Below are 26,968 nucleotides of genomic sequence, written 5' to 3' on the forward strand. Positions count from 1 at the left end.
GGTGGGCCAGAGCTTGGTGAAGGCCCACCCCATACAGCACGAGCTGGTGCGTTAGGTCCTCCCCTGCTGGCAGACACAGGGCGATCAGGGGGCCTTTTTCCTTCCACAGGTCCCTGGCGGCTCTACACTCCCAGAGCAAGTGCCTCACCTACTCACCTTGGCCGCAGCCTGTTCAGGGGCACGTGGATGTCCTCGCAATGCCCCGGGAGTGCATAACGGCCCTGACTGGGAGGATCTTGTGGGTGACCATCCAGGACAGGTCCAGGTGCCAATTCAGCAGAGTAAGATTGGCCATGTTGCACCAAACCGTTGTGGGCTCACCTATAGCAAGCCTGCGCACTGTACACATTGGTTCCCGCTCCTGCACAAGAGAGAGAAGATAGCCGTGTTTAGTTAAAACCGTGACTGCTTCTTTTTCCAGTTTAAAATGTCTTAACTTCTGGAGCTGGACATAGTGTGTGGGGAGCAAAAAATAGACTGGGGCTCGCAGGTTGACTGGGATCAGCCTCAGGGTTCTGAGGTAAGATCCCAGGCAGAACCGTGCGAGGGCCTGGGTCTTGTTGACAGGAGGTGGCAAGAGTGAGATGTAAATCATGACAGAGAGGTGGCAAGAGTGCTGTAAAAGACTCATGGGAAATATCTAGTTCATGAAGCACACACATACAGGTTTCCTCATGGGTGCAGTTTGATGTGACCTTTTATTGGCTATGATTGGCTAATAAAGATCAATTGAATACAGCATATGTTATGACATGAGAAATTAAATGGCACATTTTATTGCAAATGTTTAATTTATTTGTTCCAAGTAATTATACTTTTTTTAAATTAATGTATAGTCTATGGGGGCCTTTTGTTTTCTGGGAGACTTAAATGCTGTAAAACTTTTGTCTTAAGTAGTGGAACTTCTGTTCAGGCTGTCTGTCTACAAAACACAAAATTGGGCGTGCACGCGCTTTGCTTGTTCTGAATGCTGTCCTTGGCGCAGGCGCATTACTTCCTCCTACAGCTCGTTTCAGTGTGTTTGCATTGTGTCTAAACTGCCGGCGAGTTTAAGAAAATATTTTACCTATAGCAGCTATGTCGGGCAGGTCGGTCCGCGCGGAGACACGGAGTAGGGCGAAAGATGACATCAAGCGGGTTATGGCTGCTGTTGATAAAGTACGAAATTGGTAAGAGGGAACGCGTTATCTAAGACCCGAGAGCAGCATTGCTAGTGGGGGAGGAGAGACCGGGAGAAGAACAAATTTATGAAACGAAAGATATATTGAATGAAATTCGGTCGGATGATATCTCGGCTCATGTGCGCTGCGCTCCCGTGCCCTGGTCAGAGGAGGAGGTCGCTTAAATACGTATCATGTGGGAATATTACATCTATTCAGAAAATATTGTGGGTTGAACCTAGAAGCCATTTCGTTGCAGTCACATGAAGCCTTTGCCGTTCTAGCATAGTACATGTACTGCCGGCTTGAGAAGCTTTGTCGGCTACTGGTTTTTCACCGCTCGAATGTTATCAATAATAACATCATAGCCGCCGTTCGACGACAGCGGTCAATAGTTAGAATAGTTTCTATGTTCGCGGGGTTTTAAATTTAGCGCTTGGAGAGGTTTTTGTGTCCTACAAATATAGGGAGCGCGTGGGGTGCTGGTGGGAAGAGGAACTGTGCGAAGACCGAATTGCTTTACAATTTTATTTTGGATGGTCCTATAGTTTAATAACATTGCAATTTATAGATTTGCACTAATGTGGATGTGTTCGTAGCCTAAATGTAATCACCACTACATGTAATTTAAATAATTTAGTTTAGGCTATTCGCCTGTAGGCTCACTCATTGGTATATATCTCAAATGGCTACAAGTACGTACATTCCGAACTTTCAAATGAACTTTCCACAGAAATATTGAAGGACATTTTCTACGGGGAATTGACATTTAAAGTGATAGCAAACAAAAAATATTATTGTGGTGTTTTGTTGACATTTTGAAATTAATACACAAATGCAAACAAGTGTTCCTCATTCCTTGTGTATCTAATGCAGGGAGAAGAAATGGGTTACAGTCGGTGACACATCCTTGCGAATCTACAAGTGGGTGCCAGTAACCGAACCCAAGTCAAATGATGTAAGTCCGCAGGGTGTTTGGGGGGCACCAATTTTTATTTATTTATTTATATATATTTTTAATGGTGAGTGTAGAATGAAACTGGAAACAGTTCAATTACAGAAGTAAGGTGGTTGATCACCATTATGCTTCCTTTTTTCATCTCCTTTCAAATTCCTTCTGATATGACCTATACAAAGTGATTATATTGAGATAAAATACATAATGTAATATGTTATACATAATAAATAGAACAACTACAGCATTTTATGTGCAATCTTGCAGAAGAGCAAAAATAAGAAGAAAGGCAAGGATGACAAGTATGGGTCGGAGGTCACAACACCAGAAAACAGCTCCTCTCCTGGAATGATGGACATGCATGGTAAGAGCCAATTCACACCTTGTGCCAACAAAGAGCAAAATACTTCAAACTGATGTTCAATAATAGTTGTAAACATCTTAATTTCACTTTCTGTATCTCTTAGATGATAACAGTAACCAGAGCTCCATTGCTGACTGCTCCCCGATGAAGCAGGAGAACAGCAACAGTGCCAGCCCTGCCCCAGAGGCCACGGCAACTTCCCAGAGTGACAGCAACGAGGCTAAGAGCGACCAGAGCCAGTCCCCTGGCAAAGAGCAGCTGAAGAGCACAGACAGCAAGAGTGGTCAGTCAATATGCTACCTAGCACAGAAAGGGAGAGCATTGCCTTAGTTTCAACTAAACTATATGAAACTATACCATGCATACAGCATATTGTCCTCAGAGAGAGCTGTGCTCTTGTCTTACCTTGAGGTATTTTCTAAGAGTAGTGTCAACTTGTCAAACAATAAGACTTAATTTGAGGCAGAATGCTTTTATACAGCCCACATAATCCCAGAATAGTAACATAAATGGCAGTTGCACAGCTGTCAAGGTCAAAAGTGTACATATTATGGCTTGTAGAGATGGCATTCATAAGGAACATTTGGTGAACAAAATAATATGCCATTTAGCACCCCCCCCCCCCAAAGTGACTTAGTCATGCGTGAAAACAAATGTTATTTAATCTTCACCAATGTCAATGGCAGCATTGGGAACAGTTCTATGAATTAACCCATCAGCATACAGAGAATGGCTTGAAACAATTTAGCAAGTTTTTGTTAAAGATTTTCAGGCTAGCGATACATATTGACAAACCATAATCAACGATGGGGGTATGGAAGCTATCATGAAATGCTAAACATGCCTCATAACAGTATTGTAAAAATGGGCATCTACCGAGAGAGATTAATTCACAAGTCTGAGCATGTACTCTGGGCAACGAGTTTCTCATATATTTTGATAAAAGTTTAGCTGTTATGTACTAGACAGGCAAACAGATTGTTTCCTCTTGTGGGGTTGAACAGAGGATTTCACTAAGGCCTACTGTAGTTTTTGGTGTAATGAGCTGGTAAATCGGTTTGCCATGCCAATGCCGTTTCAGGACGGAGTGCAAAACTCCTCAAACTACAGTGTGCTAACTTGTCATTGATGTAGTTTTCACCAAGTAGCAAGCTAAACACCCGTGAGTAGTATTTTGTATAATTCAATACCAACCCCTTGTTCTTTTATTTATTTATTTAACTAGGCAAATCAGTTAAAGAACAAATTCTTACCGTGGCGGCCTACCAAAAGGCAAAAGACCTGTGGGGACTGGGGCTGGGATTGAAATAAATGACATATAAAGGAGAAAACACACATCACGACAAGAGACAACATGGCAAGGCAGCAACACATGACAACACAGCATGGTAGCAACACAACATGGTACAAACATTATTGGGCAAAGACAACACCACAAAGGGCAAGAAGGTAGAGACAACAATATATCACGCGAAGTAGCCAGTTCTGTACATACACACAACTTTGCTTTTTTTTTGCCACAAGATGGTTCTGTCATGTAGAGTTTTAAGTCAGTTACAATAAGGTATTTGTTATCACTCAGATTTGGTGATATTATTTAGGAAAAAACACAGGTAAATAAATCTTGCTAGGTCATGCTGCAATCAGACCTCGTCTACCAAGATCTGTGATAATACACCCCGAGCAAGGTCACTCATGTCACGTCTGTGAAGTTGAAAGTATTGTGGATAGTAATGAGAAGAATAACATGCAACCCTCAACGGCCAAGTTGCGTGAGTGTTGCAAAATACATTTACACATGTTATTCAATAATTTAACCCACACCGCTCGTGCGAACGTGTCTGCGAAGCCAAACGCTAAAATATAATTTAGTTCTATTTGAGACATTCCACACGCTGCAAGTCCCCTCATTGGATATCAGGAAGATTCAAACCCATGTGGATGCTTGAAAGACGAGAGGAGAGATTCATTAAAGAAAACAAACTAGGTTTCACTTTCTGTGGATTAATAGTCAGAGTAGAGAAACATGACTATGGGTAGAAATTCTACAAAGAGTGAGCTGAAAAGAGAACCATAATTATGTCAGGTAAAATAACAATCCAATGTAATCTCCCAGGACAAACTGGCTAGCAACATCTATCTAGCTAAATGTTCATGATTGTTTTGTGTGTTCGACCTACCCCAAAATGAATTTCGTGCTTTCAGAAAGTATTCAGATGCCTTGACCTTTTCTATGTTTTATGTTACAGCCTTATTCTAAAATCGATTAAATAAAAACAAATCCTCAGCCATTTACACACAATACCCCATAATGACAAAGCGAGAGAGAAAAAATATAAAACTTTTGCAAACATATCAACTTAAACCGAAACACCTTATATACATAAGTATTCAGACCCTTTGCTATGAGACTCGAAATTGAGCTTAGGTGCATCCTGTTTCCATTGGTCATCAATTGAATTGATTAGACATCCTACTTCCGGCGCCGACAGAGATGGCCGAAAGGAGGGCGGGGCAGTTCCTAGGAAACTATGCAGTTTTTTTACGTGTTATTTCTTACATTAGTACCCCAGGTCATCTTAGGTTTCATTACATACAGTCGAGAAGAACTACTGAATATAAGATCAGCGTCAACACACCATCAGTACGACCAAGAATATGATTTTCGCGACGCGGATCCTGTGTTCTGCCTTTCAACCAGGACAACGGAATGGATCCCAGTCGGCGATCCATAAAAAAACGACTCCGTAAAGGAGGGAAACGAGGCGGTCTTCCCTGCCTACAGACAGAAACTAAAACAAGTAGCTCCCACGCTGAGGTTTGTCCAACGCTGGTCCGACCAAGCTGATTCCACACTCCAAGACTGCTTCCATCACGTGGACTGGCCCAGACGGCATCCCCAGCCGCGCCCTCAGAGCATGCGCAGACCAGCTGGCCGGTGTGTTTACGGACATATTCAATCAATCCCTATACCAGTCTACCACCATTGTTCCTGTTCCCAAGAAAGCTAAGGTAACTGAGCTAAACGACTACCGCCCCATAGCACTCACTTCCGTCATCATGAAGTGCTTTGAGAGACTAGTCAAGGACCATATCACCTCCACCCTACCTGACACCCGAGACCCACTCCAATTTGCTTACCGCCCAAATAGGTCCACAGACGTTGCAATCTCAACCACACTGCACACTGCCCTAACCCATCTGGACAAGAGGAATACCTATGTGAGAATGCTGTTCATCGACTACAGCTCGGCATTCAACACCATAGTACCCTCCAAGCTCGTCATCAAGCTCGAGACCCTGGGTCTCGACCCCGCCCTGTGCAACTGGGTACTGGACTTCCTGACGGGCCGCCCCCAGGTGGTGAGGGTAGGCAACATCTCCACCCCGCTGATCCTCCACACTGGGGCCCCACAAGGGTGCGTTCTGAGCCCTCTCCTGTACTCCCTGTTCACCCACGACTGCGTGGCCACGCACGCCTCCAACTCAATCATCAAGTTTGCGGACGACACAACAGTGGTAGGCTTGATTACCAACAACGACGAGACGGCCTACAGGGAGGAGGTGAGGGCCCTCGGAGTGTGGTGTCAGGAAAATAACCTCACACTCAACGTCAACAAAACTAACTGATTGTGGACTTCAGGAAACAGCAGAGGGAACACCCCCCTATCCACATCGATGGAACAGTAGTGGAGAGGGTAGTAAGTTCATCGGCGTACACATCACAGACAAACTGAATTGGTCCACTCACACAGACAGCATCGTGAAGAAGGCGCAGCAGCGCCTCTTCAACCTCAAGAGCCTGAAGAAATTCGGCTTGTCACCAAAAGCACTCACAAACTTCTACAGATGCACAATCGAGAGCATCCTGGCGGGCTGTATCACCGCCTGGTACGGCAACTGCTCCGCCCACATCCGTAAGGCTCTCCAGAGGGTGGTGAGGTCTGCACAACGCATCACCGGGGGCAAACTACCTGCCCTCCAGGACACCTACACCACCCGATGTTACAGGAAGGCCATAAAGATCATCAAGGACAACAACCACCCGAGCCACTGCCTGTTCACCCCGCTATCATCCAGAAGGCGAGGTCAGTACAGGTGCATCAAATCTGGGACAGAGAGACTGAAAAACAGCTTCTATCTCAAGGCCATCAGACTGTTAAACAGCCACCACTAACATTGAGTGGCTGCTGCCAACACACTGACACTGACTCAACTCCAGCCACTTTAATAATGGGAATTGATGAGAAATGATGTAAAATATATCACTAGCCACTTTAAACTTATGCTACCTAATATAATGTTACATACCCTACATTATTCATCTCGTATGCATACGTATATACTGTACTCTATATCGACTGCATCCTTATGTAATACATGTATCACTAGCCACTTTAACTATGCCACTTTGTTTACATACTCATCTCATATGTATATACTGTACTCGATACCATCTACTGTATCTTGCCTATGCTGCTCTGTACCATCACTCATTCATATATCTTTATGTACATATTCTTTATCTCCTTACACTGTGTATAAGACAGTAGTTTTGGAATTGTTAGTTTGATTACTTGTAAGTTATTACTGCATTGTCGGAACTAGAGGCACAAGCATTTCGCTACACTCGCATTAACATCTGCTAACCATGTGTATGTGACAAATAAAATTGGATTTGATGATTTGGAAAGGCCTGTCTATGAGCTACCACAGTTGAAAGTGCATGTAAGATTTTTAAAAATCAAGCCATGCGGTTCAAAGGAATTGTCCGCAGAGCTCAGAGACAGGATTGTGTCAAGGCACAGATCTGGGGAAGGTTACCAAAAAATGTATGCAGCATTGAAGGTCTCCAAGAACACTTCATCATTCTTAAATGGATAAGTTTGGAACCACCCAGGCTCTTCCTAGAACTGGCTTCCTGGCCAAACTGAGCAATCTGGGGAGAAGGGCCTTGATCAGGGAGGTGACCAAGAACCCAATGGTCACTCTGACAGAGCTCCAGAGTCTCTTTTTTTCTTTGACTAGGCAAGTCAGTTAAGAACACATTCTTATTTTCAATGACAGCCTGGGAACAGTGGGTTAACTGCCTGTTCAGGGGTGGAATGACAGATTTGTACCTTGTCAGCTCGGGGGTTTGAACTCGCAACCTTCCGGTTACTAGTCCAATGCTCTAACCACTAGGCTACGCTGCCGCCCCATAACCAACACACAAAGTAAAATTTAACATCCATGTACGGCCAGCTATGTAAACTTTAACATTGATTTATCCTACAATAGATAATAGTCGTTAAATTGGTAACATACATTTTTGACTTCATCTAATGCCTCTTCAGGGGTAAGTAATCTAAAAGGAGCTGAATTTGATCAGATTACGTTACTGAGTTTGTGTTATGTTATTTTACGTTATTTTACCTTGTCAGCTCGGGGGGTTTTGAACTTGCAACCTTCCGGTTACGAGTCCAACTCTCTAACCACTAGGCTACCCTGCCTCTGTGGAGATGGGAGAAACTTCCAGAAGGACAACCATTTGAACCCGATCAAACATCTCTGGAGAGACCTGCTGTGTAGCAACGCTCCCCTTCTAACCTGACAGAGATTGAGAGGATCTGCAGAGAAGAATGGGAGAAACGCCCCAAATACAGATGTGCCACGCTTATAGCGTCTCAATGCTGTAATCGCTGCTAAAGGTGCTTCAACAAAGTACTGAGTAAATGGTCTGAATACTTATATAAATGTGATACTTCTAAAAATAATTTGTAATTTGCAAAAATGTCTAAAACCCAATTTTTTCTTTGTCATTATGGAGTATTGTGTGTAGATTGAGGGGGGGGGGGACAATTTAATCAATTTTAGAATAGGCTGTAACGTTGAAAAAGTCACGGGGTCTGAATACTTTCCAAAGGCACTGTCGTTGGTTCAGTTGGTTTTGATATTTTAACCTCCGTGTCATGATTGCATCTGGTGTGGATGGACAAAACAGCAATGACTGGTGCACGCGTGTAGTCGGCATGTAACAGAAAATGTACTTGCCTATTTTAATAATTCACTTTTAATCAGAACTGTTACAGAAGTAGTGCATTGTCCTTCTTATTCGATTTCCTTAAATCATCTTGTCTACCATGGTTATGCCTGAAACAGACTTTCTGTTATTGCAGGAAATGTTCACTCCTCAGAGTATTCCAACACAAGCACACCCAAGAGGGATGGAAGGTCCACAGGAGGGAATGAACCATCTTCAGACACTCCTCAAGATTCTCAGGTCCTCCCTTCCACAACCATCCAAGACTAGAATGTCTTTGTATACAGTACCAGTAAAAAGTTTGGATACTCATTCAAGGGTTTTTCTACATTGTAAAATAATAGTACATTTATGTTATTTTACGTTATTTTACCAGGCAAGTTGAATGAGAACACATTCTCATTTACAGCAACGACCTGGGGAATGGTAATAGAGGAGAGGGATGAGCCAATTGTAAACTAGGGATTATTATGTGACCATGATGGTTTGAGGGCCAGGACACTGGGTTTAACACCCCTACTCATACTATAAGTGCCATGGGATCTTTAATGACCTCAGAGTCAGGACACCCGTTTAAAGTCCCATCCAAAAGACTGCACCCTACACAGACCAGTCAATGCCCTGGGGTATTGGGATATTTTTTTAGACCAGAGGAAAGAGTGCCTACTACTGGCCCTCCAACACCACTTCCAGCAGCATCTGGTCTCCCATCCAGGGACTGACTAGGACCAACCCTGCTTAGCTTCAGAAGAAAGCCAGAACAAGTTCTCATTTTCAACTGCAACCTGGCCAAGATAAAGCAAAGCAGTGCAACACATCAGAGTTACACATGGAATAAACAAGCGTACAGTCAATAACACAATAGGGGGGTAAAGTCTATATACAGTGTGTGCAAATGGCATGAGGGGGTAAGGCAATAAATAGGCCATAGTAGAGAAGTAATTACAGTTTAGCAAATTAACACTGGAGTGATAAATAGCAGATGATGATGTGCAAGTAGAATAACTGGTATGCAAAAGAGCAGGAAAGTAAATAAAAAACAATATGGGGATGAGGTGGGTAGATTGGGTGGGCAATTTACAGATGAGCTATGTACAGCTGCAGCAATCGGTAAGTTGTTCAGATAGCTGATGTTTGAAGTTAGTGAGGGAAATATAAGTCTTCAGCTTCAGCAATTTTTGCAATTCATTCCAGTCATAGAAATGGAAGGAAAGGCGGCCAAAGGAGGTGTTGGCTTTCGGGATGACCAGTGAGATGTACCTGCTGGAGTGCGTGCTTCGGGTGGGTGTTGTTATCATGACCAGTGAGCTGAGATAAGGCGGAGCTTTACCTAGCATAGACTTATAGATGACCTGGAGCCAGTGGGTCTGGTGACGAATATGTAGCGGGGGCCAGCCGACTAGAGCATACAGGTCGCAGTGGTGGGTGGTATAAGGGGCTTTGGTGACAAAACGGATGGCACTGTGATAGACTGCATCCAGTTTGCTGAGTAGAGTATAGGAAGCTGTTTTGTAAATGAAGTGTGCCTTGAATTCTAAATAAATCACAGACAGTGTCACCAGCAAAGCACCATTACACTGCCACCTCCATGCTTCACGGTGGGAACCACACATGCGGAGACCATCAGTTCACCTACTCTGCGTCTCACAAAGACACGGCAGTTGGAACCAAAAATCTAAAATTTGGACTCATCAGACCAAAGGACAGATTTCCACCGGTCTAATGTCCATTGCTCGTGTTTCTTGGCCCAAGAAAGTCTCTTCTTCTTATTGGTGACCTTTGGTAGTGGTCTCTTTGCAGCATTTTGACCATGAAGGCTTGATTCACACAGTCTCCTCTGAACAGTTGATGTTGAGATGTCTGTTACTTGAACTCTGTGAAGAATTTATTTGGGCTGCAATTTCAGAGGCTGGTAACTAATGAAGTTCTCCTCTGCAGCAGAGGTAACTCTTGTCTTCCTTTCCTGTGGCCGTCCTCATGAGAGCCAGTTTCATCATTGCGCTTGATGGTTTTTGCGACTGCACTTGAACAAACTTTCAAAGTTCTTTACATTTTCCAGATTGACTGACCTTCATGTCTTAAAGTAATGATAGACTGTTGTTTCTCTTTGCTTATTTGAGCTGTTGCCACAATATGGACTTGGTCTTTTGCCAAATAAGGCTATCTTCTGTGTACCACCCCTACCTTGTCACAACAACTGATTGGCTCAAACGCATTAAGGAATGAAATTCCACAAAGGCACCTATTAATTGAAATATATTCTGATTTGTTTAGCACATTTTCTTGTGGACTAAATAATTCCATATGTGTTATTTCATAGTGTTGATGTCTTCACTATTATTCTACAATGTAGAAAATAGTACAAATAACTTTAGACTGGTACTGTATGCTTGTCAATTCTACATTTTATTGATGCAGTATAATGAAACTCGTTTGACAGCAAGTATTTTAATATGAAAAGCTTACTTTTTCTGAAATTATTTGTTTTATTTTTGCAGGAATCTGAAGATGGCACTCCTCCCAATAAGAAGGGCAAGTTGGAAACTCCCTCAGCTGATTTTGAGGAAATCTAACTTATCTTCTCCCATCAGCAATTCCTCAACCTGTCGCTATTTCCTAATCACTTCAGGTGTCCTAACCTCTCCCCTGTCTTCATCTCTTTCTTCTTCTGCAATGGTCCCAGAGGAGTCCAGCACCCCCACTCCCCTCTCATTTTGCCACTAACACCTGCTATTGTTTTGGTTCTTCGCCAAAGTGTATGTACATACAGTATTTTGATTTAGTCACTTTTGTTGTTTTGCTCAGGAGGGTCAACACACTGTTTGAATCCTTTTATGATCTGTTGGTTCTGCTGCTGTTGGAACCTTTTTATTACTTTGACAGTTAGACATTAGTTAATTTAACTATAAGACAACACCTACATTTTTGTATTAATTAGTGGCACTTGGTTGCATATTGGTTTCCCTTTCTCCTCGTGTGAAAGCTGTAGCTTGTAGCATAGGCCTACTTCCAGGTTTGTGTGCCTTGAATTGCCAGAATAATGTGTGTAGATTTGTTTCTATAGTGTGTGTATACTTCACTCTGGTATATCAAGTGCCCATTGCCCAGTTTTTGTTAACCTTTTCAAAGCATTTTTCAGTGCAAATGTAGGCTGCTTGGTTATAGCTCTTTGAATACCTCACTGAAGTCCAGCAGTGCTGGCAACACTATGTATAGATTAAACAATAAGTATAACCTCTACTTGCGAAGTGTAAGTGGCCTAAATAGTTGTTTCCTCGTCAGCCTTTGCCCGACTAAAAATGCCTTATTCAATTAGTCCTACAGAAAGTCAAATGTTGAATGTCTTCTTTTGGGACCCTTATTTGTATTATTATTTTATTAGTGTTGGAATACATTTTTGAGTGGGGTTTAACTAGCATAATTTATTCCACAAATATTAATTGATTTCGTCATGTAAAAGGTTTTAAAATAAAACAATTCTACAAAAACAACAACTTGTTATGCAGCTGCTACCGATATAAAGCTACAATGCAGATAGCTCTAGTTTAGAAACCTGTAATATGGATATCAAAAAGAATTGAGTCAGAGAGGAAGAGGCGAAGCAAGGTTTTAGTCTGGAATTTGCTTATTTGATAAAATATATATTTTTTTGTAATGGTTAGGTTATGAATGCACTGATAAGTAGATGCACATGGCATTTTGGAAACTTTAGGGAAAAAATACTTTAAGGGAGTTGTGCCTGTCATAGAGGTGGAGGACATTGCCATTGAGGGCTTGCAAACTGTCACGGATTACAAAGGGAAACCCAGGCTTGAGCTGCTCAGTAACGTGAGCCTACCAGATGAGCTAAATGCCTTCTATGCTTGCTTCGAGGCAAGCAACACTGAACCATGCATGATGGCGCCAACAGACATGGCAGCTCTGCTTCGAGCTCCTAAGCAACTTTGCAGTCTTTTTTTTTTACAAGCATTTTGCTACACCAGCAATAACATCTGTTTAAATATGTGTATGTGACCAGTGACTCTGTTCCGGGTGACTATGTAATCTCGCTCTCTTTAGCCGATATAAGACCTTTAAACAGGTTAACATTAACCAGATGGCCAGATGGATTACCAGGATGTGTACTTAACACCATACTGCCCTCCAAGCTCATCACAAAGCTCAACCCTGGGACTGAACACATGCTTCTGCAACTGGATCCTGGAGCTACTGATGGGCTGTCCGAAAGGTGGTGAGGGTAGGCAACATCATCGACCACAATGGCCCTCAACACGGGGGCCCCTCAGGGGTGCGTGCTTAGGCCCCTCCTGTGCTCCCTGTTCATCCATGATTGCGTAGCCGCACCTATCTTCAACACTATAATTTAGTTTGCTGACGACAAGACGGTGGTAAGCCTGATCGCCGACGACTGTGAGACAGCCTATAAGGACGAGGTCCGTGACCTGCCAGTGTGGTGCCAGGACAACAACCTTTCCCTCAACGTCCGCAAGACAAAGGTGCTTATCGTTGACTACAGGAAACAGAGGGCAACGCACGCCCCTATTCACATCGATGAGGCAATAGTGGCGCGGGTTGAGATCAAGTTCCTCTGTGTCCACATCACTAAGGAATTTAACATGGTCCACACACACCAACAAAGTCGCGAAGAAGGCATGACGATGCTTCTTCCCCCTCAGGAGGCTGAAAAGATTTATCATGGGCCCTCAGATCCTCAAAGTTCTACAGCTGCACCATTGAGGGCATCTTGTATCTACCTCAATTACCCTTTACACCTGCACATCGACTCGGTACTGGTACCCTGTGTATATAGCCAAGTTTTCGTTATTCATTGTGTATTTATTCCTTGTGTTATCATCTTTATTATTTTTGAATTGTTGTGAAGCAGTAAGTAAGTAAGCAGTTCACTGTTTGTCTACCCTGTTTGCGAAGCATGTGACAAATGCATTTTGATTGAAGTAGTCAACTGGGTGGGAATTCCTGAGTTGGGAGTAGTCAGCCAATGACGAAGAATGTACTACTTTAAAATGGAGACAGCATAGGCAGCACCATTGAGGTTGTCTCAGACGCTGTAATGGCACAGACACAAAGATCTTAGCTCTATAGCCTGTTCTCACACTTATTTGCCCTCTCATTGGCTAGAATGGTCCCACCTGATCTTGCCTTCCACCTGCCTTCCATCTTTGAGGATATCAGTGGTGATTTTAGCATGTAAAAAATGTTGGATGCATGCCAGTAAAGTCAACACACAACACTAAACAATACATTCATTTCACTATAACAGTGACAAACAGTGCCCACAAGTTGTCCCAACACCTTACACTGCTACACCTGGCTATAATTCCGAGCCTTGTCTGGCAGCAAAACAGTTCATTCAGCCTCATTTACTGACTTTAAAAAAACATGGCTGATATGGCTGACTTGCTTAAACAAATGTGGTTTTGACTGACAATTGAGATGTACAAATGGTGGCATAATGGGACGAAAAGCAGATGAGGCAATCTGTAATTTCGATTAAGACATTAATGAGCGAGCTAGGACGGATATAGTCAATATAACTTTGTTCAGCACTTTTCAAATGTAAAGCGACAGAATTCAGGACATGGGCGGTTCTTACGGTGTTATCCCTGTACACCAAGTCAGAACCATATGATAAATAAAGGGGTCTTATAAGCAGACAATGAAAGCTCTTACAATTTAATAATTACATTTCTCAAAAACAGGTTATAGGCTACATGTGCACCACCATGTCGAAACAGTATTTGAAATTAAGAGGTGGAAATAGGCCAAATTATTAGGGTGAAGCACATGGGCTACTAACAGCTTACTACACAACATACAGTTAGTATAACTTTATTTATTTTTTACTTTTACCCCTTTGTCTCCCCAATTGGAAGTTAGTCTTGTCTCATCGTTGCAACTCCTGTACGGACTCGGGAGAGGCCAAGGTCGAGAGCCATGTGTCCTCCGAAACACGACCCAACCAAGTCGCACTGCTTCTTGACACAATGCCCACTTAACCCGGAAGCCAGCCGCACCAATGTGTCGGAGGAAACACTGTGCACCTGGCGACAGTGTCAGCGTGGCCCGCCACAAGTAAGGCTACAGTGCAATGGGACAAGGACATCCCGGCAGGCCAAACCCTTTCCTAATCCTGACGATTCTGGGCCGATTATGCGCCGTGCTATGGGTCTCGGGTCGCGGACGGCTGCGACAGAGCCTGGACTCAAACCAGGATCTCTAAAAAGAGGCCGAGTTCCAGATTTACAATTCGGAGTTGGATGAAAGTTCAAAATGTATTTTCCCAGTCTTAGTTAATTTTTCCAGAGTTCCCAATTGTCTTAAACTCACTAAAGTCAGATTTTGCAGTTCCAAATTAAGTTGTTTTGTGTGCGGCACAAATCATGCTTCAATTGACAGCATGGCCAATGTTGAATGTTATTTTAAACAAGGAAAATAGGCCCTTCATCTTAGACTTGTGAACACACAGCCACTTCACTGAATAGGAGGCTAATGATTGCTTTGCAATGCTTGCAGTTAGCCACTGATTCCTTCCAAACTACTCTGTTGAATGCGATTTCCAACTTGTGTAATATTTATGTCCAATGGCCGATGAGCACCAATAAGTTTTATCTATCATTTCTCTTCATATTACAAGGATTAAAAAGGATTTGCCAGTAGATTGTCGACTTGATTCATGGTGATGACTGCTAGCTAAGATTTTGAAAGTCCAATCAAAGCTACTGTAGATATAACACGATTTTATGTCATTCTGTGGCCAAGGACCTTGAGCGTTCTTGGATGGGCACTTCTAATAACTCTACGGCAGCACCCAAGGGGGCTTGAATTTTCGAGCTCTGCCCTTAGACTTGGTGGCGATGTAGTGTCCCCATGAGTGACAGAACACTGGGCCAATCACTGCACAACGCTCTTCTGCTGGCTTGTCCCACCACCACAGAAGCACTGAGCAAGGCTGAAATACCTGCATTTTGGAGCTGCCTTGCTCAAAAAAACTAAAAAGACACCATGTTTGTATGCAGTTTTATTACCTCGATGTATATATTTTTTTTTACATTGTTTGCAAACTGATGTGACATGTATTAATGCCAAAATAACATGCAAAACAGGCAAGCCCCCTGCCATTAACCCTTACCAAACTCATTTAAATGTTCAACTTCAATAGGGTAGGAAACGGGAGAGACAAAATGCATGTTACGTGCCTGAAGACCCTGAGCTGTCTACGGACAGTGAACTTGAAATTGATCCTGACGAAAGTGAGAAAAAACCTGGGTCGTCAGGTGGTGTGAAGGCTTCTGAGCCTCACTCCAATGATCAGGAAGACTGGCCCAATGGGAGTATGATTCTTGGAGAAAGTGGATCCATACCTTTGGTCGATCTGTTTGTGGTTTTGAGTCTCTGGGGCTGAAAGTGGTGTCCTGCTTACAGAGGTAAAATTTGTTTTATATTGAGTATTCGGTTTCCTCATCAATAGCTATTGAACCAAGCATAACATGACTATGAAGATGGTATATTCCTAATCGCGTGGATGTTGAAAGGTCCAAGGTCAATTAACTACTTGACAATATTTCTACCCAAGTAATTACACAAAAACAAATACACCCCCTCCAACACCCCTGTAGTAACAACACCTCACAATTTTACACACATGTACCAGCATACAATCCATTCTCCAACAAAATATTCACAATGGTTGCTAGTTATATTACACAGTACTAGGATTAGTCCATCCATAAAAATGAGAAATTAAACTAGGTGCAAACCTGACTATGACGTCACTCTTTCCCAGTGTGTTAGTATTACAGTATGAATATCCTTATTAAATTGTCATGGGGCATTCTATCTTGGTCTCCTAAGCCAGGTATGTAGATGTCTTAATGCACTGAAAGATCTCCCACAGCTGCTAACGGATGGTCAGCACAGTCTGTATGATTGCCTTCAGTGATGGGAAAATATCAGTGTCTAACAATTTATACACACAGGACATGTCAGAAGTGGCATATTTATGTTTAGCAAAGACTAGTTCCTCTGCCTTGAGATTAATATGCCATGTTTGTCTTGTGTGGGCCTGCCCTCTCGAGATGTTCTCCTGTCTTCTCCCCTCTCTTCCTTGCTGTCTGACGTTCTGCTGTCTTGGATTTCCTATATTATTACAGAGAAGGCATAGTATCAGTGCAGTAGCAATATGGACTATCCTGAACAGACAAACACACAAGCAATATGCACTCAACATGAACAGGCAGATAATGTTTACATACATTTTTTCACTCAATCTTAAACCTGATTAACATTCAACTGTCTTACCCTTCACTAACCACAATACCTGTGTTCTCTCTCTGTCGCTTTAGCAACAAAATCTAAATGCGTGCAACCATGTGGCAAAACAAATTAGGTTGGCTTAGATTGTTAACATGTAAGCTATATTTAGTTTCCTATTTTTTATTGAAAACAAATACATTTGCACAATGACCACTTGTTGTTTCAAATAAATCATTACAGTTGTTGGTTAGCTAGCTAGTGAATTTTAGCCATATTTGCATTGACGTCAAAACAAGACTTGGTATCAATAACTTGGATGAAATATGCTGAAATAAGACACTTATTATTTCCACACATGGCAGTGTCATTCTTGCTAGCAATCTGGCCATCCAGAATCACAACAGGCTGATTTAAGCCCCATGTAAGATTGCATATCATTTTTGTGACGTTGTCAGCCAACCCATCTATGTAGCTAGATGCTAAATAATTGTATTGTACACACACAATCTATTCACTTCCTTCTGCAAATACAACAACCGTCTCAGTGTTAGCTCGACTGGGTATTCCCTCATGTTAGTTCGTTAGCTTAACGTTACCTGTCAGTGCAGCTTTTGAGTCAACATGTTGAATGTAAATTACTCGAATCTGGATTACTGTGAAGTCAATAACTCTGAATAACATCATTATGGACAAAAAAATAAGTGCTATAGTAATAGCAAACAAAGTTTACCTCCAGTTCTCCTTCTCATCTTTGCGCTCTCTCCCACAGAGAATGAGCCTGTGCACAGCAAAATATATTTTTTGGGGGGGACGAATCAAAAATGACTTCAGAAAACCACCTTGTTTCCGCCTCCTAAAGTGACACCATACACTGAAATGCTGGTTTTAGGCAGCACTAAAAAGACAGGGCAGGCCAGGGCTCATGTTTGTAGTATTCTTTGCAGTGTAGAATAGCTTATTTTCCACTATCCCAGCAGGACAAAGACTCGGAACAGAGACTAAATCAGTCGGGGCTAAAGCCTGGGCCTGGTGAAGTCAATGCGTGATGCAATGCAGACCCGGTGGAGAGCGTGAGACTGAGGAGACCCGGTCTGTCCTTTAGAGTTTTGATGCAGAGTGTTGCCGGATAAAGTCATGCTAGGGTATAAATTATCCTGTGAGAGCTTTTGTTCCGAACCCACTAAGGTGTTTCAGGTGCCAAATGTATGGTCATGTTACAGCAGTATGCAGAAGGGAGATTAAAGTGTGATAAGTGTGCAGGAGGGCATGGGACAAGTGTAGTTTAAAGGGAAAAACTGTGTGTTTCAATTGTGGGGGTGACCATGTTGCTGGGGATCAGAAATGTCTTGTGCTAGTGAGAGATTTGAGCCCTGTGATTAATAGGCCTTGTTGATTTGAGCCCTGTGGGTAGTAGTTAGCTTGTTGCTGTTATGGTCATTAATTGTACCACAATGAGGGGAAGGAAATCTCAGAAGATTGAATTGGTAGTAGCAACAGCAGCAGAGATGTTCTAGGGTATGAGATTTGTGCTGAAGAACTGCAGGGGGCTTTGAGAGAAGGCGGTCTAGCCTCCCAGGCCTGGTGTGGGATCTGTTTGGCCAAAGTAGTGGGAATGTGTGTTGGGCATAGTGGTATGTATAGGATTATGGCGCTTCAATTTCCTTTACCCTTTTTCGTAAACAAATATACAATGCACTTTCCCAACTGGGAAACGCTGCAATATGGAACAAAGCGTCTACCACACGAAGACGACTACTCTCTACGTCGGAAGTTATTTTGAGCCTGCAGCTCGAGTGGAGGGTGTTTCTGTGATACTCCAGCCAATCACGTTGGCAGACATGACGGCGCAACAGTTAGTCCCTTTAGCTTCACTGGAAATACTTAGATACCAACAACACTTTTGTTAGCTGTAAGCAAGCTATATATAGCTAGCAAAATAGGATACTGAAAAGACTGGCAGTGGCTGCCAACAATGCAACGTTTCTCAAAGGGTGGAGCAAAACTGGAAAATGTATTCGAAAGAGCAAAGTAACATGTATGAATAACTTTATTTTAACTCGCAACTACTAGCTATGAGAACAGCTAACGTTAGCAAAGAATTCCAGAAGAACTAACGTTAGCCAGCTAAATAACTAAGACATGGCTACCACCAGGGAAATACAATACCGAAGCCCCACAGTGAGTATCAAGCAGGAGCAGGACGATGACTCGGACACCGAGGAGTCTCACATTGGTTTCAAGAAGTCGGATGGACGCGAGTCGCAGATAATCCACAGTGGTCACTTCATGGTGTCCTCACCGCACATTGAACACCCACCAAGAAAAGGTTACGATTTCGACACAGTCAACAAACAAACCTGTCGGACGTATCACTTCGGGAAGAAGTGTACATCACATCTCTCCATTGACGCGTCGTTGACAAAACTTTTCGAATGCATGACCCTTGCATACAGGTTTGTGTATTGGTTGGTTCTCGTCGTCAATCAATTTAACGTGTGCTAACTAGATAGTTACCTAGCTTCCAAGCATTGCTTTACTGCGGTGGCATTAATTTAATTGGCTACATATTGGACTGTGTTAAAAATATGCGTTGTCCATACCAGCTACCGAATGGGGAAGTTTGTTTTGCATGGCCCGATGCTCCGGTTGAGTAGAGATGTGTTTTAAAGACCAATGGACTAGCCTCAAAAGATTAAACTCCGCTCACGCGGTGCACCGGGAACGCAAAGTGAACTCGACCAAAACACGCGGTGCACCGGGACATGCAAAACGAACTCGACCAATGACAACTATCTAAGTGGTTTTATTTTCTAAGCGAATCACAACAAGTTGGACGAGCCTTTCCTTTTCCAGTGTCTCTCGAGTATTTGATCCCACGCCCAAAGCATTGGGTGTAGCTGAAGTCACGGGTCTAAATTTCTTAAAACACAGGATACAGTATAGTGGCATACAACAACCATAATCTAATTAATGCTTTAAATGTAATAATAATTCGATGCAGCTCCTTCACATGTAGTGTCTGTCAATGTCAGATGAGAAGCTATTAGGCTTGCCAGGCTACTTACTGAATTTAGTTAAGTTATATCTATCCTGGGCGTGGCAATTGGTCGGAACGATGTGGCAGCCAGGCAAATATTCGGAACCCCAAAATCCTAACCATAACCCTATCCGGCACCTAAACCAATTTAAATGGCAACTTCAATGGGGTAGGGACGTCCCAAAGATCCCAAATAGCAAAGACCGTTGTGATTCACACGCGTATCTGCCCTTTCTTTGAATATAATACTCCCACCTGATGCCGCCTCCCGATTACTTTCCATTTTTAAGACATTTATTTTCATTGTTAGAGCGGCAAATGGAGTATCTGGTCAATACAATGGAACATTTGCGGCCATAATTTTCAAACTAGCAGAGATCCCACTCTGGAAAACGATATGTGTGTGTGTCTAATCCAAGATGGGCACGCAATTACTCCAGCGGGGGCAGTAGACAGCCCTATCCCGAAGAGGTTTTAAGCATATCCCAGTTTAGGTCACCTAACAGAACAAACTCTGAAGCTAGATGGGGGGCGATCAATTCACAAATGGTGTCCAGGGCACAGCTGGGAGCTGAGGGGGGTCGAAAGCAGGCGGCAACAGTGAGAGACTTATTTCTGGAGAGAGTGATTTTCAAAATTAGTAGTTCTAAATGTTTGGGTATGGACCTGGAAAGTATGACATTACTTTGCAGGCTATCTCTGCAGTAGACTGCAACTCCTCCCTCCTTTAGCAGTTCTATCTTGACGGAAGATGTTATAGTTGGGTATGGAAATCTCTGAATTTTTGGTGGCCTTCCTGAGCCAGGATTCAGACACGGCAAGGACATCAGGGTTAGCAGAGTGTGCTAAAGCAGTGAGTAAAACAAACTTAGGGAGGAGGTTTCTGATGTTGACATGCATGAAACCAAGGCTTTTTCGATCACAGAAGTCAACAAATGAGGGTGCCTGGGGACATGCAGGGCCTGGGTTTACCTCCACATCACCCTCGGAACAGAGAAGGAGTAGTATGAGGGTGCGGCTAAAGGCTATCAAAACTGGTCGCCTAGAGCGTTGGGGACAGAGAATAAGAGGAGCAGGTTTCTGGGCATGGTAGAATATATTCAGGGCATAATGCGCAGACAGGGGTATGGTGGGGTGCGGGTACAGCGGAGGTAAGCCCAGGCACTGGGTGATGATGAGAGAGGTTGTATCTCTGGACATGCTGGTTGTAATGGGTGAGGTCACCGCATGTGTGGGAGGTGGGACAAAGGAGGTATCAGGGGTATAAAGAGTGGAACTAGGGGCTCCATTGTGAACTAAAACAATGATAACTAACCTGAGCAACAGTATACAAGGCATATTGACATTTGAGAGAGACATACAGCGAGGCATACAGTAATCACAGGTGTTGAATTGGGAAAGCTAGCTAAAACAGTAGGTGAGACAACAACAGCTAATCAGCTAGCACAACAACAGCAGGTAAAATGGCGTTGACTAGGCAACGGGGCCGACAGATAAAACAAACAAGCATAATCCTATCCTACTCCTCTGTTCCTCTGGTGATGTAGAGGTTAATCCAGGCCCTGCTGTGCCTAGCTCCACTCCCATTCCCCAGGCACTCTCATTTGTTGACTTCTGTAACTGTAAAAGCCTTGGTTTCATGCATGTTAACATCAGAAGCCTCTAAGTTTGTTTTATTCACTGCATTAGCACACTCTGCCAACCTGGATGTCATAGCTGTGTCTGACTCCTGGTTTAGGAAGACCACCAAAAACTCTGAAATTTCCATCCCTAACTATAACATTTTCCGACAAGATAGAACTGCCAAAGGGGGCGGAGTTAGTCTGCAGAGTAATGTCTTACTATCCAGGTCTGTGATCATTTGATCTTCTACTTTTAAAAATCCACCTTTCCAGAAACAAGTCTCTCACCATTGCCGCTTGCTATAGATCACCTTCTGCCCCCAGCTGTAACCCTGGACACCATATGTGAATTGATTGCCCCCCATCTAGCTTCAGAGCTTGTGCTGTTAGGTGACCTAAACTGGGACATGCATAACACCCCGGCCATCCTGCAATCTAAACTTGATGCCCTCAATCTCTCACACAAATGATCAATAAACCTACCACGTACAACCCCAAATCCGTAAACACAGGCACCCTCCTAGATATCATCCTAACCAACCTGCCCTCCAAATACACCTCTGCTGTCTTCAACCAGGATCTCAGCGATCACTGCATCATTGCCTGTGTCCGTAATGGGTCTGCGGTCAAACGATTACCCCTCATCGCTGTCAAACGCTCCCTAAAACACTTCAGCGAGCAGGCCTTTCTAATCAACCTGCCTTGGGTATCCTGGAAGGATATTGACCTCATTCCGTCAGTAGAGGATGCCTGGTTATTCTTTAAAAGTGCCTTCGTCACCATCTTAAATAAGCATGCCCCGTTCAAAAAATGTAGAACGAGGAACAGATATAGCCCTTGGTTCACTCCAGACCTGACTGCTCTTGACCTGCACAAAAACATCCTGTGGCGTACTGCATTAGCATCAAATAGCCCCCAAGACATGCAACTTTTCAGAGAGGTTAAGAACCAATTTACATAGGCAGTTAGGAAAGAAAAGGCTTGCTATTTAAAGCAGAAATGTGCATCCTGTAGCAAAAACCCAAAAGTTCTGGGACACTGTAAAGTCCATGGAGAATAAGAGCACCTCCTCCCAGCTGCCCACTGCACTGAGGCTAGGAAACACTGTCACCACCGATAAATCCGTGATAATTGAGAATTTCAGTAAGCATTTTTCTACGGCTGGCCATGCTTTCCCCCTGGCTACCCCTACCCCGGTCAACAGCCCTGTACCCCCATTTCTCCTTCACCCAAATCCAGATAGCTCATGTTCTGAAAGCGCTGCAAAATTAGCCCTACAAATCAGCCCAGCTAGACAATCTGGACCCTCTCTTTCTAAAAATATCAGCCGGAATTGTTGCAACCTCTATTACCAGCCTGTTCAACCTCTCTTTCTTATCGTCTGAGATTTCCAAAGATTGGAAAGCTGCCGCGGTCATCCCCCTCTTCAAAGTGGAAGACACTCTAGACCCAAACTGCTACAGACCTATATCTATCCTACCCTGTCTTTCTAAGGTCTTCGAAAGCCAAGTTAACATACAGATCACCGACCGTTTCGAATCCCACCGTAACTTCTCTGCTATGCAATCTGGTTTCCGAGCTAGCCATGGGTGATCCTCAGCCACGCTCAAGGTCCTAAACGATATCATAACCGCCATCGATAAGAGACAATACTGTGCAGCTGTATTCATCAACCTGTCCAAGGCTTTCGATTCTGTCAATCACCACATTCTTATCGGCAGACTCAACAGCCTTGGTTTTTGTAATGACTTCCTCGCCTGGTTCACTAACTACTTCTCAGACAGAGTTCAGTGTGTCAAATCGGAGGGCCTGTTGTCCGGACCTCTGGCAGTCTCTATGGGGGTGTCACAGGGTTCAATCCTTGGGCCGACTCTTTTCTCTGTATTCATCAATGATGTCGCTCTTGCTGCTGGTGATTCTCTGATCCAACTCTACGCAGACGACACCATTCTGTAAACTTCTGGCCCTTCTTTGGACACTGTATTAACCAACCTCCAAACGAGCTTCAATGCCATACAACTCTCTTTCCGTGACGTCCAACTGCTCTTAAATGCAAGTAAAACTAAATGCATGCTCTTCAACCTATCCCTGCCTGCACCTGCCCAGTGCAGGCAGTGCAACCTGCTCAGTGCAACCTATCCCTGCCTGCACCTATCACTCCAGTGTTTAATTGCTATATTGTAATTATTTCGCCACTATGGCCCATTTATTGCCTTACCTCCCTTATCCTACCTAATTCGCACACACTGTGTATAGACTTTTTCCTACTGTTTATTGACTGTTTGTTTATTCCATGTTTAACTGTGTTGTTGTTTGTGTGGCACTGCTTTGCTTTATCTTGGCCAGGTCGCAGTTATAAATGAGAACTTGGTCTCAACTAGCCTACCTGGTTAAATAAAGGTGAAATAAAATAGAAATATGTTTGTATGTATGTGTGCACAGTTGATGTCGGAAGTTTACATACACTTAGGTTGGAGTCATTGAAACTCGTTTTGCAACCATTCGACAAATTTATTGTTAAAACAAACTTTAGTTTTGGCAAGTAGGTTAGGATGTCTACTGTATACATGACAAGTAATTTTTCCAACAATTGTTTATAGACAGATTATTTCACTTATAATTTACTGTGGCACATATCCAGTGTGTCAGAACTTTACATACACTAAGTTGACTGCCTTTAAACAGCTTGGAAAATTCCAGAAAATGATGTCATGGCTTTAGAAGCTTCTGATAGGCTAATTTATATAATTTGAGTCAATTGGAGGTGTACCTGTGGATGTATTTCAAGGCCTACCTTCAAACTCCGTGCCTCTTTGCTTGACATCATGGGAAAATCAAAAGAAATCAGCCAAGAATTGTAGACCTCCACAAGTCTGGTTCATCCTTGGGAGCAATTTCCAAACGCCCAAAGGTACCACGTTCATCTGTACAAACAATACTACGCAAGTATAAACACCATGGGACCACGCAGCCATCATACCGCTCATGAAGGAGATGCGTTCTGTCTCCTAGAGATGAACTTACTTTGGTGTGAAAAGAACAACCTCAACGGATCTTAATATATACTTGTGAAGATGCTGGAGGAAACGGGTACAAAAGTATCTGTATCCACAGTAAAACGAGTCCTATGTCGACATAACCAAAAAGGCCGCTCAGCAAGGAAGAAGCCACTGCTCTGGAACCGCCATAAAAAAGCCCGACTACAGTTTGCAACTGCACGTGGGGACAAAGATCGTACTTTTTGGAGAAATGTCCTCTGGTCTGATGAAACAAAAATAGAACTGTTTGACCATCGTTATGTTTGGAGAACAAAAGGGGAAGCTTGCAAGCCGAAGAACACATCCCAAAAGTGAATCACGGGGCGGCAGCAGAAATTTGTGGAGTGGTTGCAAACGGGTTTTAATGACTCCAACCTAAGTGTATGTAAACTTCCGACTTCAACTGTATTTATTTAATTTACGTACTGTGCTGTTTTGTTGTTTATCTGTTCAGTCGTTTCAATCTCATCTTGGATTTCTATGGAACACCCATTGCGTGTCAAAAAAATACTATTTAACACTAGTTGACGTGTCAAATAACAATATTTGACGTGTCAAATAACAATATTTGACCAATCAGGACCTGAATATGACTGTACATCACATAATAATTTAACGTTCATAAATGTTTTAAGTAGTTATTACACATTGATTACACTCACTCATATTTGATATGTCACAGCGATTCATCGATATGTATGCTAATGTGCTGGTAAAGTTGTCTCGCGCACCTACAGTGCTGTTTATACAAAAAGCTAGGTTGCTCATGGATGCAAACAATCATCTTCCTCAAAAACATAGAAAAACGACAATCTGTTTCAGTAGCTATAGTTTGCTACTACTCATTTAAAATAACCCTAATTTATAAGACAGTTCTTATTTGATGAATGGTGGTCGGCCCCGTCTATGTGAAGCTAGCTACAATAAGGATTAGCCGCAATAGTGGACTTTGCGGTTAGCCTTCAAAGTAAAAGTATGGCATAATTCTACTATTTTCATAAATTTGCATCACTTTTAATGACATTATTTTATTTTGAAGGTGAACCGCAAATTCCACTATTGTGCCTAATCCTTATTGTGGCTAGCTTTACAACACATAACCCGCTCCTGTCAAGCCTCACTAGCCGGATGAAGCTAGCTGGCTGCTTATAACGTTAGCTTTGGGCAATAGGGTTAAGTAGCTGGCTAGCTATTTATTTGAAGTTCAATTTTAATAGACGAATAACAAGTGGCATCCTAGCTAATACGTACTCACAACGATTCCTAAATCATTGCCCAGAATAATGAAAATGACTGCAGTTTCTACTAGTCATTGTTTTCAGGCTGACTAGGTAATGCTAGCTACCCCAGAAGTTGCGGTTGAACAAATTATGCTTGATAACCAATGCTGTATTGTAAACACATATTTCATAACCAGTGTTTGCATGTTTGCTGACTTTTTTGTACAGTTTTGACATTGCTAGTGTATCTTTTTTGACACACAAAGACCCAAACGGTGTTTCATAGTATGTATGTCGTGAAGCTAATAGCAGTGATGCTATTACTGTGTAATTCCGGTAAGGCAACATAGCACACTTGGTAGTGTTAACCGGTGCTCGACCAGTCGGCGAAAGCCAACATCACCAACGATGGAGAACGGTGGATTGTCAAGAGCAATGAATTCCTTTATCTTGGCTTTAATGGATTTCGCCTTTGAGTTGTCTTGCTGAAATGTTGTTACTCTTTCAAATGACTGCTTGACTTGTTGACTGCTTGACTTTGTTGACTGATCGATCCACACAGCAGACGTTTGGGCTAGTTTAGGAATGCTGTGTTGAATGTATTGAGTAAAATTTTACGTGGCGTCATTACGTCATGTACCTTCGCTATATACAGTGGGGCAAAAAGTATTTAGTCAGTCACCAATTGTGCAGGTTCTCCCACTTAAAAAGATGAGAGGCCTGTAATTTTCATCATATGTACACTTCAACTATGACAGACAAAATTAGGAAAAAAAATCCTGCATTTTATAAGGAATCACTCAGATGCCGTCTTTTGTCTAGTGCCAAACACAGACAGACATATACACACCCTGTTTCGCTGAGAGAATGGACCCTGGATTGTTGGGATTTTACAGCCCGATGTTTAGCCATGCTTGATGTGCTGAGTGTGGAGAGGACACTTGACACCAGATGCCCAGACAATGCAAACAGCCTGAGCACCACTTTGCTGACAGGGGTTTTGCAATAAAAGTCGGTGTTGCTCCTTCTCAGAACACCCTCAACCCATGTCAACACATGATATGACACCTGTGCAAGGGAGATTGCATTCCTTTACAGCTCTCTTCTTGCCAAGGATTGGCACCATCGCACATCCCGCAACCTTTGCTCTAGTTTTATGGCAGACTAGGTGTAGTGGAATGTAGAGAACAATGACAGATGTTCAGAACCTGAACTAAATGTAGGTGGTAGGGCCATGGTGCAGGTACATAACACAAACATGGCCAATTAAATCAAC

The 26,968-nt window shown here is 42.9% G+C and overlaps 2 protein-coding genes and 1 long non-coding RNA gene across 9 annotated transcripts in view; 2 read left to right on the forward strand and 1 right to left on the reverse strand.

The window, feature by feature from the left end:
- The first annotated feature begins 970 nt into the window (after positions 1-970).
- LOC118393228 (B-cell CLL/lymphoma 7 protein family member A-like) lies at positions 971-11,995 on the forward strand. Of its 3 annotated transcripts, none has more exons than XM_035785705.2 (6): positions 971-1,169; positions 2,037-2,118; positions 2,383-2,479; positions 2,583-2,762; positions 8,638-8,741; positions 11,000-11,995. In XM_035785705.2, exons 1-6 carry the CDS (start codon positions 1,078-1,080, stop codon positions 11,072-11,074), a joined length of 630 nt encoding a protein of 209 aa, XP_035641598.1. In that variant the 5' UTR covers positions 971-1,077; the 3' UTR covers positions 11,075-11,995. The 3 variants fall into 3 exon arrangements, with proteins under 3 accessions (XP_035641598.1, XP_035641597.1, XP_052317464.1); XM_035785704.2 differs by lacking the exon at positions 971-1,169 and adding an exon at positions 1,230-1,387; XM_052461504.1 differs by lacking the exon at positions 971-1,169 and adding an exon at positions 1,234-1,356.
- A 4,070-nt stretch (positions 11,996-16,065) lies between these two features.
- On the reverse strand, positions 16,066-19,273 carry LOC118393231 (uncharacterized). Its single transcript, XR_004827525.2, has 3 exons — positions 19,133-19,273; positions 17,506-17,553; positions 16,066-16,658 (listed from the first exon to the last, which is right to left on the reverse strand). It is a non-coding gene; the product is annotated as an uncharacterized LOC118393231 (long non-coding RNA).
- Positions 17,562-26,968, forward strand: part of LOC118393230 (MLX-interacting protein-like) — a 44,929-nt gene continuing 35,522 nt past the window's right edge. For 4 of the 5 annotated variants that reach the window (XM_035785709.2, XM_035785707.2, XM_035785708.2 and 1 more), the window contains exon 1: positions 17,562-19,228. In XM_035785709.2, coding sequence (XP_035641602.1) covers positions 18,915-19,228 — 314 coding nt within the window. In that variant the 5' untranslated portion in view covers positions 17,562-18,914. The remainder of the gene's footprint in view (positions 19,229-26,968) is intronic. The other variant, XM_035785706.2, reaches the window with a different exon arrangement.

Source organism: Oncorhynchus keta, chromosome 14 (assembly GCF_023373465.1).
Source record: "Oncorhynchus keta strain PuntledgeMale-10-30-2019 chromosome 14, Oket_V2, whole genome shotgun sequence".
Classification (NCBI taxonomy): domain Eukaryota; kingdom Metazoa; phylum Chordata; class Actinopteri; order Salmoniformes; family Salmonidae; genus Oncorhynchus; species Oncorhynchus keta.